Source organism: Ursus americanus, chromosome 28, assembly GCF_024610735.1.
Source record: "Ursus americanus isolate L20-20 chromosome 28, mUrsAme1.1.p, whole genome shotgun sequence".
Classification (NCBI taxonomy): Eukaryota; Metazoa; Chordata; class Mammalia; order Carnivora; family Ursidae; genus Ursus; species Ursus americanus.
In genome coordinates, this window is record NC_142154.1 from 36,151,517 (window position 1) to 36,166,260 (window position 14,744).

A 14,744-nucleotide genomic window follows, 5' to 3' on the forward strand; every position below is an offset into this window, starting at 1 on the left:
GTCACATGCTCTACTGACTGAGCCAGCCAGGTGCCCCAGTCTCTACCTAAATTAGTATGTGTTAAAAGCCTGGTCCAGGGGCGCCTGGGTGGCACAGCGGTTAAGCGTCTGCCTTCGGCTCAGGGCGTGATCCCGGCGTTATGGGATCGAGCCCCACATCAGGCTCCTCCGCTAGGAGCCTGCTTCTTCCTCTCCCACTCCCCCTGCTTGTGTTCCCTCTCTCGCTGGCTGTCTCTATCTCTGTCGAATAAATAAATAAAATCTTAGAAAAAAAAAAAAAAAAAAGCTTGGTCCAAGTGTTCCACAGGCCCGTCCTCTAGTGAATGGAACCTTTCCACGGCGCCAGTGACCAAGTTTTATAGTGGATATAAATGAATGCCTAAAAGCAGCAGGATTAATTTTCTATTAATAATTATTGGAATGTTAAGCCGCTGCCTTCTTCCTGTTGGGGGCTGGGGGGAAGAAGCTGAAATACAGGCTGGCATTTTGGTAGGATTTCAATCTGGATTCCAGTAAGCCACCAGACAAAAGGTTTACAGTTGGTTTGGAATTCTTGCTAACCTCTGAGGCCTCCCCCGACAGGCCATTCTGGAAGGACCGTTTACTGATGGATGGTACGAAATCAAATTGGGCAAATAACTTTGACTCTGGACTCTCAAATGTGGTGAAGGTGTAATTTTTTAAAACTAACCTGGAAATGTAAGTTACAACTCAATAAAGAAGGGCTTATAATTATCCTGGATCCAGACAAGCCTGTAAGTACAATATGATTGGCTAGTCATGTCTTCTTACAACTTCCCATATTCCCAGATTTAACCTGAACCTGGAACCCACGTAGATCATTCACTCAACTTATTGTTCTACTTTGTCTGAAAAGTAAATGCACATAAGAGCATTCAGGATTCTGAACCTTTCTTGGTAACAGTTAAACTCAAAATAGGTCAATTCCAGAAAGGCATTCATTTCAAGGGGACTTTTGTCTGTGGTTATTTTGAAAACCGCTGCTTTTAAAACTGACATTATGAAGCTTAAAAATAGGCCCTCCTACTAAGGATCCTGGACTAAAATACCCTTTCTTCCCCTCATTTCCTTATTCCCTTTTCACTCAAACACCTAAGAGAATGGTGATATAGAGGGGTGCCTTCTCAAGCGCTTCAGATTATTACTCGAAAAAAATTCTGATTATTCCTTGAAAAAATTCAGATTATTAGTTTAAAAAATTTTTTTACGATACTGGATAAAGTTTCCAAAATTTGGTGTCGGGTAAACTTGGTTGGAAAACTTTCCGAGTATCCCAAATGAAAACATATAATACATACACCAACAAGAAAATCCAAGCCTGAAAACCAACTCCTCCGTTCCAGCTGTGTGAGCTCCCACCAGGTTCCTTCTCCTCTCTGGGTCTGGTTTCATTTCGCAAATGCAGGGAGGGGGCTAAAGGATCTGTAAGGTCCCATCCAGCCCAAACAGGCTCTGCTTCTATTAAGCTAGGCAGCTGCTTCCTATTTTCATGGCTCTTTGGAAAAAGCAGAAACGTTCCCTGCCCAGAAGGTCCTTGGGAAGCATCATTATACTTAATAGTGTTCCCCTGGGACACAAGGACTGCTATTGAGAGCAATGCAAAATGGCTATAAAATATAAAGTTGTTCAGAGGAAAAAATAAGTTATGTTTTAAAGATGACATTAGTAAATCTAGAAATGCATATACATTCAACTAAAAAATTTATAATGAGTGAATTTAACAAAGCTGCAGGATATAAACAGTTCATACAAATCAAACCACGGTCAAGACGGAAAATACAAATTAAAAACTGTTCAATCACAATGGCATTAAAAAAATGACATCAAAATGTTAAGCCTTTGAAATATTAATTCAGGACACAGAAGAATTATTCAGAAGAAACTATAACACGAGAGAAAAGAGACCTTAATAAATGGAAAGGTACACCAGGAAAGTTGTTAATGTTTTCATTAGGGGCACCTGGCCAGCACAGTTGGTAGAGCATGCCATGCTTGATCTCAGGGTCATGAGTTCGAGCCCCAAGCTAGCTATAGAGATTACTAAAAAAACCAAAATCCTAAAAAAAAAATTTTTTTTAATAAAGTGTTCATTAACCCTAACAAATTAAAAAAAAACCTATCAGAACTACATAAGAGTTAAAAGGCAATTTTAGAAATACATCAAAATACCTTAAAGACCAACTAAAAGTAAACCTGAAAATACAACATAGTTTCTTAAATATAATTTATCTACCTATACAATACTAGAACTCACTGTGGAGAACTAGACCTGTTCCTCACACAAAACACATTAATAAGTTCCAGATGGGACAGAACTAGCCATATAAGAGAGAAATGGCTATAAGAAAAAGAACCCACATACTTATACGAAGTTGTGAAGAGACAGGTCTAAATACTAAAGAAAACTAGGGCTATCCCATACAAAAGATATGCTTTTAAAGACAATAAATAAGGATGTTTTTAACACAACATAAAAGGAAAACCTTGCCAACGGGACAACGCAGTAGCCACATAATTGATAACATTTTAAAATACAAAGCACATTGACCTCAACAAACCACAAGACAACTGACTGCGTAGGGATTAATAAAAGACATGAATAAACAAATAAAATACAAAGCACATAAAAACTATCTAGACATACCTATTAAAAAATCACCAGAGAAGAAAAGTTTGCATGTGACTTTTCGAAATGGCTAGCGGGTACCACAAAACCGGCCCACCTACCTCTCCCCCTTCATCTCCTCCGACCCGCTCCCAGGCATCGGTGCACTCAACTGCTTGCCGGCTCCTCCACGCATCCCAGGCTTTCCCACTTATGTCAAGTGGCTCGACCTGCGCTCTCTTCCTGCCCTGCCCTGCCCCCCCCCATGGAAATCCTAGCCATCCTTCAAGACCCAGCTCAAATGTCATCTCTTCCGTGAAGGCTCTCCTCATCTCCCCCACTGGATGTGTCTTCTTCCTCCTCTCAACGAGCTCGGACAGTACTTTCTTTGTACATCAGGGCACTTTTCTTACTCTGCAGCCGTTTGTTTCCTTCCTGTGCCCCTGCGACCTCTCCCTGTCCTCCTATGAGATTTTAAAATCCCTGGAGGCAAAGACAATCTTACTCGACTGCCTACAGCTTCTAGTAGAGCCAATTACATTAAGCATTCAATAAATATTAGTTCAAATGGAATTGATGAAATACAGAAAATAATCCCATTTCAAAAATACAGCCTGGCTAACACCTGAAGTAAAGCAGATGGACCTTCAAAGGAGCCCTTTCCACCTATTAAACTATCAAAAATCACGGAGCTTAAAAAAAAAAAAAGAAAAAAAAAGGAGAAAAAAAACCCTTTCTGTGGCTTGAGGAAACAGTTGAAATATAACTGGTTCCATCTTTTTTTGGAACATATTCTGTTAATACGTAACAACAGCGGCAACATGGTTCATTGCCTCTGATTTGGTGTATGAATTAATCTAAAAGCAGAACAAAATGGTTCAAAACATTTACCAGACTATCGGTACATAATAAAAATCAGGGGGCCACCGGCATGGAGCAGTCGGTTAAGTGCCCAACTCTTGGTTTCGGTTCAGGTCATGATCTCAGGATCTCAGGGTCGTGAGATCGAACCCCGAGTCAGGCTCCCCACTCAGGGGGCATCTGCTTAAGATTCTCTCTTCCTCTGCTCCTGCCCTCCGCCCCCACGCGTTCTCTCTCTCTCAAATAAATAAAATCTTCAAAAAACAAAAATCTGTAAGCCACCTAATCAACAAAGTATCATTTATAAAGCCAGACTCTATCAAATTCTACTCTTTGGACAAAAATAAATGACAAGCATGAGGATTATGTCCATGTGTAAAAATGGGGAGGGGGGGTTGGAGGGGGACTTCATCAACTTATCACAGCCATGTATATAATGGAATGCCCCAAAAAAAGTTAAACTTAAAAGTTTAATGCCTGTAGTTTCCTTCTTTAAAAGGTGTTAACATACTCAAATTTTTTAGAGTTGTGCTTAAGCAGGCAAATATTCAAAGAAGGGGTGAGGGGAAAAGAGGTCACATTACCCTTCTGCACTTTTTCTTAACCCCCTTGGAACCTCTTCTTAATCTGACTCCCTTGCTGACATCAAAGCAGGACTCCCCTGGGAACTACACTGAGAAATCCAAGGCAGGATCAGCTCTTTCAGTCTGTCCTGCACCAGGAGCCAGAGAACACCTGCTGCTTTAAAAAACAAAACACCATTCATCCTGGGAGGAGTTAACTCAGCAAACAAGCACAGGAGCCTCCAAACAGCTCTCACAGGCTTTCGGGCAACAGAACCAGGACACAGGACATGAAGTAAAAACACAATCAAGCGGCAGTAAGACAGTAAGATGATTTTTGAGAACTGGCAGCTTCTGGAAGAAAACAGAAACAAAACTGGGACCTTACGCTTTCTTCTCAGGCTCAACCTCATTTTCTGCCCAGCCTGTGTGTTCTCTGGGTTTGTTTTCTCCACGTCAGAAACATGCACCATTGCTTGACCTGTGCCTCCTGGGGAGGTGGTGGAAATACTACCAACTCTACCGAGGAAAGCTAGCAAAGAGGTTTTTTGTTGTCAGTTTGTTTTTGATTTGCTTTGTATTTTTAAGATTTTATTTATTTATTTGAGGGGAGGGAGGAGCAGAAGGAGCGAGAGAGGGAGGGGCAAAGAATCTCAGGCCGACTCTGTGCTGAGCCCCACATGGGGCCCGATCCCAGGACCCTGAGATCATGACCTAAGCCAAAACCAAGAGTCTGACGCTCAACCAACTGAGCCACCCCGACACCCCAGTTTCTTTGTTTAAACATTATTCTGGGGTGCCTCGGTGGCACAATCAGTCAGATACCTGATAGCTCTTGATTTCAGCTGGGGTCTTAATCTCCAGGGTGTGGGATGCAGCCCCACGACAGGCTCTGTGCTCAGTGTGGAATATGCTTAAGACCCTCTCTCCTGCTCCCCACCCTCGAAAATAATTAATCTTTTTAAAAAATGAATAAACAAACATTTCTTTGGTTTTATCCAATCTACCAATAATGATTAACTGTATCAGCAGTGTTATAAACCCAGGGGTCCAAAAAGGTATGGCCCCTAATCAAGTTAAGGGAAAAAAGACATATAAGGAACATGTAGTGAATAAGAAAGCATTATGATTTTAAAATGATACCGCATTTAATGTGATGTTCATTACACAACATAGACCAGAAGTACAAAAGGGGAAAGAGAAAATGTGAGTTAAGCGTCTGCCTTCGGCTCAGGGCGTGATCCCGGCGTTCTGGGATCGAGCCCCACATCAGGCTCCTCCGCTGGGAGCCTGCTTCTTCCTCTCCCACTCCCCTGCTGTGTTCCCTCTCTCGCTGACTGTCTCTCTTTCCGTCAAATAAATAAATAAAATCTTAAAAAAAAAAAAAAAAGGCATAAGACTCAGGAGGAATTTTGGGTTCTCTGGGTACTCCTTAAATATTTATTATGAATTTTTCCAAACAGACAGCAAAATGGAAAGAATAAAACAATGAAACTCACAAACTAACCAACTAAACAACTGTGAACATTTTGCCTCATTTGCTTTATCTACAATGCGTATATGTGCGTTTTTTTCTTGAACCATTTCAAAGTGAGTCTCACGCATCACCTATGAAGAACATTCTCCTACATAATAATACATTACATCTAAAAAATTAATAATTTTCTATTCAAATTTCCCAAATTGTCCCAAGAATGCATTTGGTCTATTTCATTTCTGATTCAGTATCCACCTGAGGTTCATGCGTTATATTTAGTTGGCATGTCTCTTCAGTCCATTATTTCTAGAACCACACCACTCCCCCCACTTTTGTCCATGACAGTGACTTTCTAAAAAGACTAGGTCAGTTGTCACAGAGAATGTTCCACATCCTGGATTTGTCTGATGGTTTCCTCCTGGTGTCATTTAACTTGTTCCTCTGTCCCTACATTTGTTGTAAACAGGAAGTTAGGTCTCAAGGCTTGATTAGATACAGATTTGGCTTAGATTTTAAAAGAGAGGCAGCATATAAAATGTCCAAATTAACATGATTTATCAACATTTGTGGTTTGGTATTGAGAACAAAAGATTAACAGCTTTCTGAGAAGGAAGAAATCAAAGTGGCATCATTAACAACATTTCCCTTTTGAACAGCATTCCAGTAATCATAAAGTGCTTTCATATACATTATTTTGGATGATGCTCATCTGCCTGCCCTCCTCATAGGTTTGTTACATTATCATCCTTGCTTTACTAATAAGGAAAACCGAGGCTCAGTGAAGTTAAATGACATAGCCAAGATCAACAACTAAGAAGTAGTATAAGTCTTGGGGCGCCTGGGTGGCACAGCGGTTAAGCATCTGCCTTCAGCTCAGGGCGTGATCCCGGCGTTATGGGATCGAGCCCCACATCAGGCTCCTCCGCTATGAGCCTGCTGCTTCCCCTCCCACTCCCCCTGCTTGTGTTCCCTCTCTCGCTGGCTGTCTCTATCTCTGTCAAATAAATAAATAAAATCTAAAAAAAAAAAAAAAAGTAGTAGTATAAGTCTTGAAGACAGGTCCTAGAATAGCATGGAGTTACTCAGAAAATACCACATAATCTCAAAATTATGTACATGTATACATGGGAGATGAGATTTATGCTAGGTCTTGAAAGATGGGCAGCATTCACTCATTTCAAACACTCTGCTAGATGCTGGGGAAAGTTCAGTACACAAGACAGTCATGGTCCCTGCCCTCACAGAAGCTAAAGTGTGCTGACAAATACAAAACAAAAATACAATCACACAGGAAAGTGGAGGAGGGCACTCCAGACAAAAGAAACCATGTGAGCAAGATCAGACAGAGGTGGGAAGCAGTATGCTGGGGTGAAGGGAGGACAGTAAAGGGGTCAGTGCGGATCACAACAGGTGAACTGGGAGAGAGAAAAATCAAACTAGATGGGTAAGGCAGGGCCGATAGCTACTCTACTAAAGTATCCTCTCCCTTTCTTTCAAAGATGCGCAAGTAAGTGAAAGTAGAATATTCTAAGAGTTTATGTTCAAACGAGGGTCCCCCACATCTCCTTGCCACGGGCGAAGTCATCTGTAGGACTCTTTTTCCCCTTCTGTACCTGCTGCAACAACAGAAGGGGCATTCTTCCCGAGAACACAGGCTTCAGCTGGCCTGACTATTCACCTGAAGCTGTTCTCAAATGACAGCACCAGTATTATTACAGCAACAAAGACGCAGAAACGTCCAAGTTCACGACTACAGAATGAGTTAAAACCATGTTAAAGGCTCCCTACTTATCATGGTACACAACCCAGAAAAGGCCATCAGAGACCCCTGAAAAGCATATCAATCTGTCTTAACTTTTCTGTATAGGAACTATGCTCTGAACGCAACTATTAAGTCAGTCTGAGCGTTTCAGGGTTATGGTGAAACAGTTCAAAAGCCAAAATCTGTGGATGCCACTAAGGCAAAGCAACACACCCTCCTGTCTATTCAGCACTTTATGGCCTTCAAAGCACTTTTATAGGAGTTACCTCGTTTAATCTTCACGATACTCTTTCAGGGTAGGAATGCTTCATTTCATCAGCAGGTGTCTACTGAGAAGCAGACACTGTTCTACTCACTGACCAAGGAACAAAGCCAAGCCCCCACCTTCGTGAAGCTTACACATGAGCGAGGCAGGGGCAGCAGACCAACACTTATACACAGGAAAGACTGGGCACAATGAAGGGGCAGAGGCAGGGAGAAACCTATGTTACAGATTAGACAGAGTGGTCAAGGATGACCTCCGTGAAGAGACATTTGTGCAGAGGTCTGAAGGAAATGAGGAAGCACGTTTTTTAGAAGAGCTTCCAGGAAGATGGAATGGCAAATGCAAAAGCTCGGAGACGGGAATGTGCCCCACTCACTGCAGACCAACACCAGAGCACAAGGGGGCTGGAGTGCAGATGTAAGGGGGGCAGTGGAAGAAAACAAAGGACCTGTTGGGGTGGGACCTTGTAGGCCATGAAGGTCAAGATTCTGTAAGCCCCCCTTGCACTGAACAGATAAACAAACAAAAAGTCAGGAAGTACAAAGGACTTGCCTAAAGTCAACGAAAAAGTGAGGTTTCAGGAAATGCTGGGATTTCTTCTCAGGGTTCAAGCTTCTCCTCATGGAGATTAAAAGTGTTCTTTAAGGGGTGCCTGGCTGGCTCAGTCAGTAGAGCATGAAACTCTTGATACTAGGGTTGTGAGTTCAAGCCTCGTGTTTTATGTTAATAAAATCTTAAAAAAAAAAAAAAAGTGGGGGCGCCTGGGTGGCACAGCGGTTAAGCGTCTGCCTTCGGCTCAGGGCGTGATCCCAGCATTCTGGGTTCGAGCCCCACATCAGGCTCCTCTGCTGTGAGCCTGCTTCTTCCTCTCCCACTCCCCCTGCTTGTGTTCCCTCTCTCGCTGGCTGTCTCTATCTCTGTTAAATAAATAAAATCTTTAAAAAAAAAAAAAGTGTTCTTTCAGAAACAAAGAGATTAAATATGTGCCTCATCGTGGAAGGAGACATAAGGTACACCAAGCAATCCCACTTGAGAACATTCCACAGGAAACTCTCACAAGGGTCCAAAAGGAGCCGTGCACAAGGACTGTACTGTTTGATGCAGAAAACGGTTGAAAACAGTTGTCTCATTCTAAGGGAACTGACATAGGATAATAAGCAAAATGGGGTACATGCACATGACTGCTCTGCAACCAAGAGAAATAATGAATAGCATCATGTAGCATCATGAATAGCTCAGAAACATGGTATTATGTTAAAAAAAAAAAAGTAAAGACAAACTGCAAAAAAATTGGGGGACGGTCATTGCTTTTGTTCAAATATTCCTGGTTCTCCTCCTTCCAAGAACACCCCTCCTTTGAAGGTCAGCATGGCCATGTGATTTGCTCCGGCCAATGAAATGAGAGCAAAAGTGACCTGTGTCACTTCTGGACAAAAACATCAGGAGCCAGAACGTGGTTCACAAGATGCCCTTCTCACGTGAGCATATTTCAGAGATAGAACCTCCGTAAGCCTGGATCCCTAATGGAATCCAATGAACAGACTCCCACTGACCTGCAAGTGTGTTGAACTACTGATTTTTTGGTTGGTTATAACCTCAACACAACCTAATCTATCCCAGCTGAGGCATATTTATAGCACAACAGTAATTTTTATAAAATCTGAATATATTTAGGGTGTACAACATGAGATTTGATACACATACAGATTACTACAGTCAAGCTAATTAACAAACATATCTATGTCCTTACAGTTACCATTTTCTTGTGTATGCGAGCTCCTGAAATCTACTGTCTTAGCAAATCTCCAGTATTCAATACAGTATTATTAACTACAGTCACCATGTCGTACATTAGATCTCTAGGATGATTCATCCTACAGCAACTTTGTATCCTCAACACCCCCCTCCCCACCCCTGGTAACCACCTTTCTACTCTCTGCTTCTATTTATTCCCCCCCTTTTTTTAGATTCCACATGTAAGTGAGATCATGGAGTATATTTTTTCTTCTGTGTCTGGTTTATTTCATTTCACATAAAGTCTTCCAGGTTCATCCATTTGTCACAAATGGCAGGATCTCCTTTCTCAAGGCAAAATAACAGCACAATTGCACTCAGCACTCTCAGCACAGAAACACACAAAACAGTACCATCTTCCTCCCAAAGGTATACATACCCAACAAATGAGTGGAACCATAAGACCATATATTAAATATCCTAGAGTGGGTGAGTGCCTGTGAAAGAAAAGGAAATGGGGAGGGAGAAATGACAGCAAAGGGGAAAATAAAAGAAAAAAATGAAAAAGCACAAAAAGATTTGTTAAACACATTGTGCAAATATTCAAAATTTAAGTCACTCACTGATTTACTCAAACATTTTTGCACTTATTATGCACCAGCTACTGTATTCCGGGAACTACTTAAAGAGCAATGAATCAGAAAAAGGCAGCCCTAACCTCACAGTTTATTGTATACAGAAAAGGGAGATATTTAAAATATCCTAGTAAAAAATTATAGACAGTGAATGAGTGTCATAAAAAAAAAATCAGGTGATGGGCACCTAGCTGGCTCAGTCGGTAGAGCATGCAACTCTCTTGATCACAAGGTCATGAGTTTGGCCCCACAATGAGGGTGGAGCCTACTTAAAAAAAAAAAAAAATTCAGATGACATGGGAAAGCGACCTCCTTCAGAGATTAGGTGGTCTGTGAACACCTCGGAGGAAATGACATTTAGGTAGAGATGATGATAACTTCCTTCCCAGCTTGGGAAGAGGAAGGGATGATTCATTCTAGGCAAAGGGAACAGCATGTGCAAGGGCCTGGAGGGAATACAGACCATCCCAAGAAGGAAGTGAAAGAGGACTAGTATGGTGGAAGAAAGGAGCAGCAGGAAATGTGGTTAAAGAGATGGGGGTAGGAGGGCCATGGGGGAGCAGATCTCTGGGTCTCACAGCCCAACAGGATTCTGGATTTTATTCAAACTGCAATGGAACCATGAAAACATTTGAAACAGGAATGATATGATCTTATTTCCAATTTATTTCATGCTAACACTTAGCACCCTTGCAATATGCTCATACATTTTTACAAAATTTGCAAAAGAGGTATTTTTACACTCTTTTTTCTTCAAGGATCCCAGCAACTTGCATAAACTTCAGGTCCCATGTAACCCAGCTCCATCTGAATGCGTTAAGTGCTAAGTTAGAGGTAAATCCCAAAGTGTCAAGGAGCCACAGAAGAGAAGTATCCTTGCCAAGTGAGTACCAAGAGATCCTTAATGTCAATGGATTTTTTTTTTCTTTAGTTTACATTACATGATAATGTTCACAACTGTGCCCTGGTCTAATCACAGAAATCACGAGAACAGCAGCCTTACTTGAGAAACACTTCGAAGATGAAAGATGAAGATGTGTACAGCTTTCCTCCCTTTAGTGCCAGGAAATGTAGGGGAACAGTCCCTGTTTGTCTCAGGCAGCCTACACAAAGATGCCTCCTATTGTAACACAGCAATGAGTCATGGAGGTAGATGCAGACGGCACAAAAACTAAGCGATCACGGCGATTCGCTTATCCAGAAGCAAAGGCACCTTAACATACATATCCACCACCATGCACAGAAATCACCTTCCAGCTTCCTTCAGCTTTCTCAACATTCACCCAGTAACAAAGGCACTAGCAGCTAACATTTACGGAAGGGTTACCATGTATTAGCTCATTTAACCTTCAAACTACCGTAAGTAGGTTCTATCAGTAGCTCCATTTTTGCAGATGATAAAACTAAACCTAACTAAGCCTTAACTAAGTCTTATCTCTAAGATAAGCCTGAGACTTGTCCCAGGTCACAAAGCCACCAAGTAACAGAGCCAGGCTTCAAACTTAGCCTGACTCCAGAGTCCAACCTTCTAACCACTTGCTGAGAATCTCCCAGTCCCACCAAACTTTTTTCTTTTCTTTTCTTTTCTTAAAGATTTTATTTATTTATTCAACAGAGATAGAGACAGCCAGCGAGAAAAGGAACACAAGCAGGGGGAGTGGGAGATGAAGAAGCAGGCTCATAGCGGAGGAGCCTGATGTGGGGCTCGATCCCATAACGCTGGGATCACGCCCTGAGCCGAAGGCAGACGCTTAACCGCTGTGCCACCCAGGCGCCCCCCCCACCAAACTTTTCTGCCACCAACTCCAGAGGAGTTTATTCTTTTCCTGTTTTTTTTTTTTTTTAAGATTTATTTATTTTAGAGAGAGAACACGAGCAGGAGGAGCAGAGAGAGAAAAATCCTCAAGCAGACTCCTCATTGAGCTTGACTCGGGCCTGATCCCAGGACCCCAAGATCATGACCCAAGCTGAAACCAAGAGTAGTACATTTAACCAATGGCGCCACCCGAGCGCCCCAGATTCCTCGCATTTGCAAGAATACAGCTGCGGTGCCACAATTAACAAGAGAATGACAACAGGTACTTCTACTCAGTACCTACCTCCAAATCAAACAGAAGCACGATGGTCAGGCCATGACATTCAACCAGCCACTCTGGTCAAAACTTGTCCTGCCCTGTGCTGGGGGGATGTCAATTTGTTTTAAAGGTAAAATTCTCTACAGTAAGTCTGAACGACAGTCTGCATAGAATCGGACCTGTACAAGTCAATATCATACAAAAGAGACATTATAGTATTGAAGGGCATCTGTTGGGAGCAGGTCTGAGGAAACTAGCTGAGTTCACACCACAGGCCCACCATTGGCCTCGTGATCATTACAAGGATGGGCAGAGTCACCAAGCCAGTAGGTCCCCAGGCTATCAAAATCTAAAGAGAGAAAGGAAGGTTATAGAAATCACCAAAGGGCAGACGGTTCAGGCCTACTCCATTCATTTCATGAGCTAGCTTTCATACATCTCCAGTGTGCAGATAAAGATTAAGAACCAAATCTTTTCTGGTTAATTCTCCGGCTAGCTGGGTCTCTCTCCCTCACAGTCTTGTCCCTTACTCAGGATGCAAAAAGAGTTGTGGGAGTTCGGAAATACCCCACAAAACAGCCTCATCACTGTTTCATGAGATAAAGTGCTGGTTTGTGAGCAACACTGGAAGCTGCAGAGATGGAGCACCCGTGCGCGTGGTTTTCAGGGCTATGGGTGTTCATGTCTCAGGTCAGTTTAGGGCTCCTGGTAAACTACGGAGAGCCAGGAGAGTCACTGGGAGGAGCGATTTGTTAATGAATGAAGGGTCAGATGAAGAGGAAAGCAGCTCCCTTGGAGACAAGATAGTTTCCAGGAAGAAGGCCAAGGACCTGGAGCCCCCGAAGTCGACAAGGGAAAAGCCACGGGGATATCGGTGTACACACGCCCCTGCCAGCCAGCCAGTGGCCGCAACGAGGCATTCCCGGCCCACAGGTGTCAAGCACAAAGGTGAGGACGCGGCTTGCTCTTCCCAACTCCACACTCCACACCCTGAGCCGGCCTCAGAGACGCAGATGCGATTTTAATTCCTTCCAAGACATTTGCTCCCTTCTCCCTTTCACAGGCCAGGATCCCAGACGATCTGGGAAAAACAGCTGGGGAGGGGCGGGGGATGAACCAGTTTTCATCTTTGAGGGGGAGAAAGTGAATGGCCAGTGGCCAAGGATGACTGCAAGGGGTCGGCAGAGGGGGAAAATCGGGACCCGGTGGGTCCACTGACTGGTCTGAGTCAGGAACACAATCTGTGCTTAGTCACCGATACCTTGGCGGCCGGGAGTTCCTCGCCCCTGCCAGCCTGAGACGTACGTGACGAACCCAAGCGGAGCCCCGCGCGCAGCGCACACCCGACTCGGCTCCTACACCCCAGCAAGGGCCTCCGCAGCCCGGCCCGGCGCTCGCCGCCCACCCCAGACTTACTCCGCCGAGCTGGTCCCGTTAACCGCGGAGCCGTCGGGGGCCGGGTTCAGCTGGATGGGCGTCGGCTTCTTCTTGGGCATTTTGGACCCGGGAAGGCGCTTCTAACTCCGAGGGGAGGGCGGCCCCTCTTTTGCTTCCTCACTCTGAGCTGCCCCACGCCCGCCGCGCACGGCCAAGTAGGGGCCGCGGGCCCCGGGGCTGCCTTCGAGGGGCGAGCCCCGCGTACTCCCGTCAGCGCCGAGGGGCCGCTGGCGGTCTCGGGGGACCCCCGCTCCACTTGCCCGGGGCTCGCCTTGGCGCGCAGGGAATCGAAGGGCTTCCCCGCCGGCGCAGCGCGGCAGCCGGGATTCCCTCCCTCTCTCCCTCAGTCAACCGGTCCCTCAGGCTCGATCGACACTGCCACAGCCCTACTCCTGCTTCAGCCCGGAAAGTACAGCCATCGCAGGCAGCGCGCTCCAGCCGCTCCGCGCAGCCGTCCCAGGGAGGGAATGGAGGGCGGAGGAGGGGCGGGGAAAAGGGAAGCCTCGCCCCTCCACCGGGGCTGCTGCGCTTTCCACACACCCACTGGGCTCCGCCCCTATTGCCTCGCCGATAGCCAATGGGAACACGCCTCGGCGGCAGATGACGCGGAAATACGTCACGGGGGCGCGGCACGCTGTCCTGGGGGCGTGGTCCGGCGCTGGCTCTATAGCGCCCTCTGCTGCCACGCGGCACTCAGGTAGACCCACCGGGAAAGGAGGTCTTGCATCCTGGTTCCCAGAGCTAGCCGAGAGGTGGGCTTCACGTGGCCCGGTGCCCGGCGGTCTCCTCTTCTGCGGTGACTGGAGCGTCCTCCTGGGGCCGAGTCACGTTGAAGGAGATGAAATAATAAAATGAATAAGGAAAAAGACCTCTTCTCATTTCTAGAGGAGAGGGAGCGTGAGGAAATAGAAAACTTGTCAAGAGACTCCTTGCGCCTAACCAACTGGCAAATAAATACGTAGATTTATATAAAACTGTAATACACACTTTTGATCTGATGAGGGTACAGGGAGATGGGTACTCGATGCTGATGAGATTGTAATTGGAGCAACCTTTTTTGAGAGTAGATAGATAATATTTTTAAAGCCTTGAAACCCCCCTTTAAAAAAAAAAAAAAAACTTTAAACCAATGATTCCAGTTATATGAAACTTGAAGAAATAAGATAGAATAAAGAGCTCAATAAAGTAAAGGAGGCACCATACATATTTTTTAAAATGTAGATTCAGGGACACATGGGTGGCTCAATTGGTTAAGCATGAGACTCTTGATTTTGGCTCAGGGCGTGATCTTGCGGTCATGGGGCCATGG

The 14,744-nt window shown here is 44.6% G+C and overlaps 1 protein-coding gene across 2 annotated transcripts in view; it reads right to left on the reverse strand.

Moving 5' to 3' along the window:
- MAP2K1 (mitogen-activated protein kinase kinase 1) overlaps nt 1–13,915 on the reverse strand; it is a 76,074-nt gene extending 62,159 nt beyond the window's left edge. The window contains exon 1 of one of the 2 annotated variants that reach the window (XM_045810787.2): nt 13,415–13,915. In XM_045810787.2, coding sequence (XP_045666743.2) covers nt 13,415–13,494 — 80 coding nt within the window. In that variant the 5' untranslated portion in view covers nt 13,495–13,915. Of the gene's footprint in view, nt 1–2,748; nt 2,853–13,414 lie in introns of those variants that run through there. The other variant, XM_045810788.2, reaches the window with a different exon arrangement.
- Between the last annotated feature and the right edge of the window lie 829 nt (nt 13,916–14,744).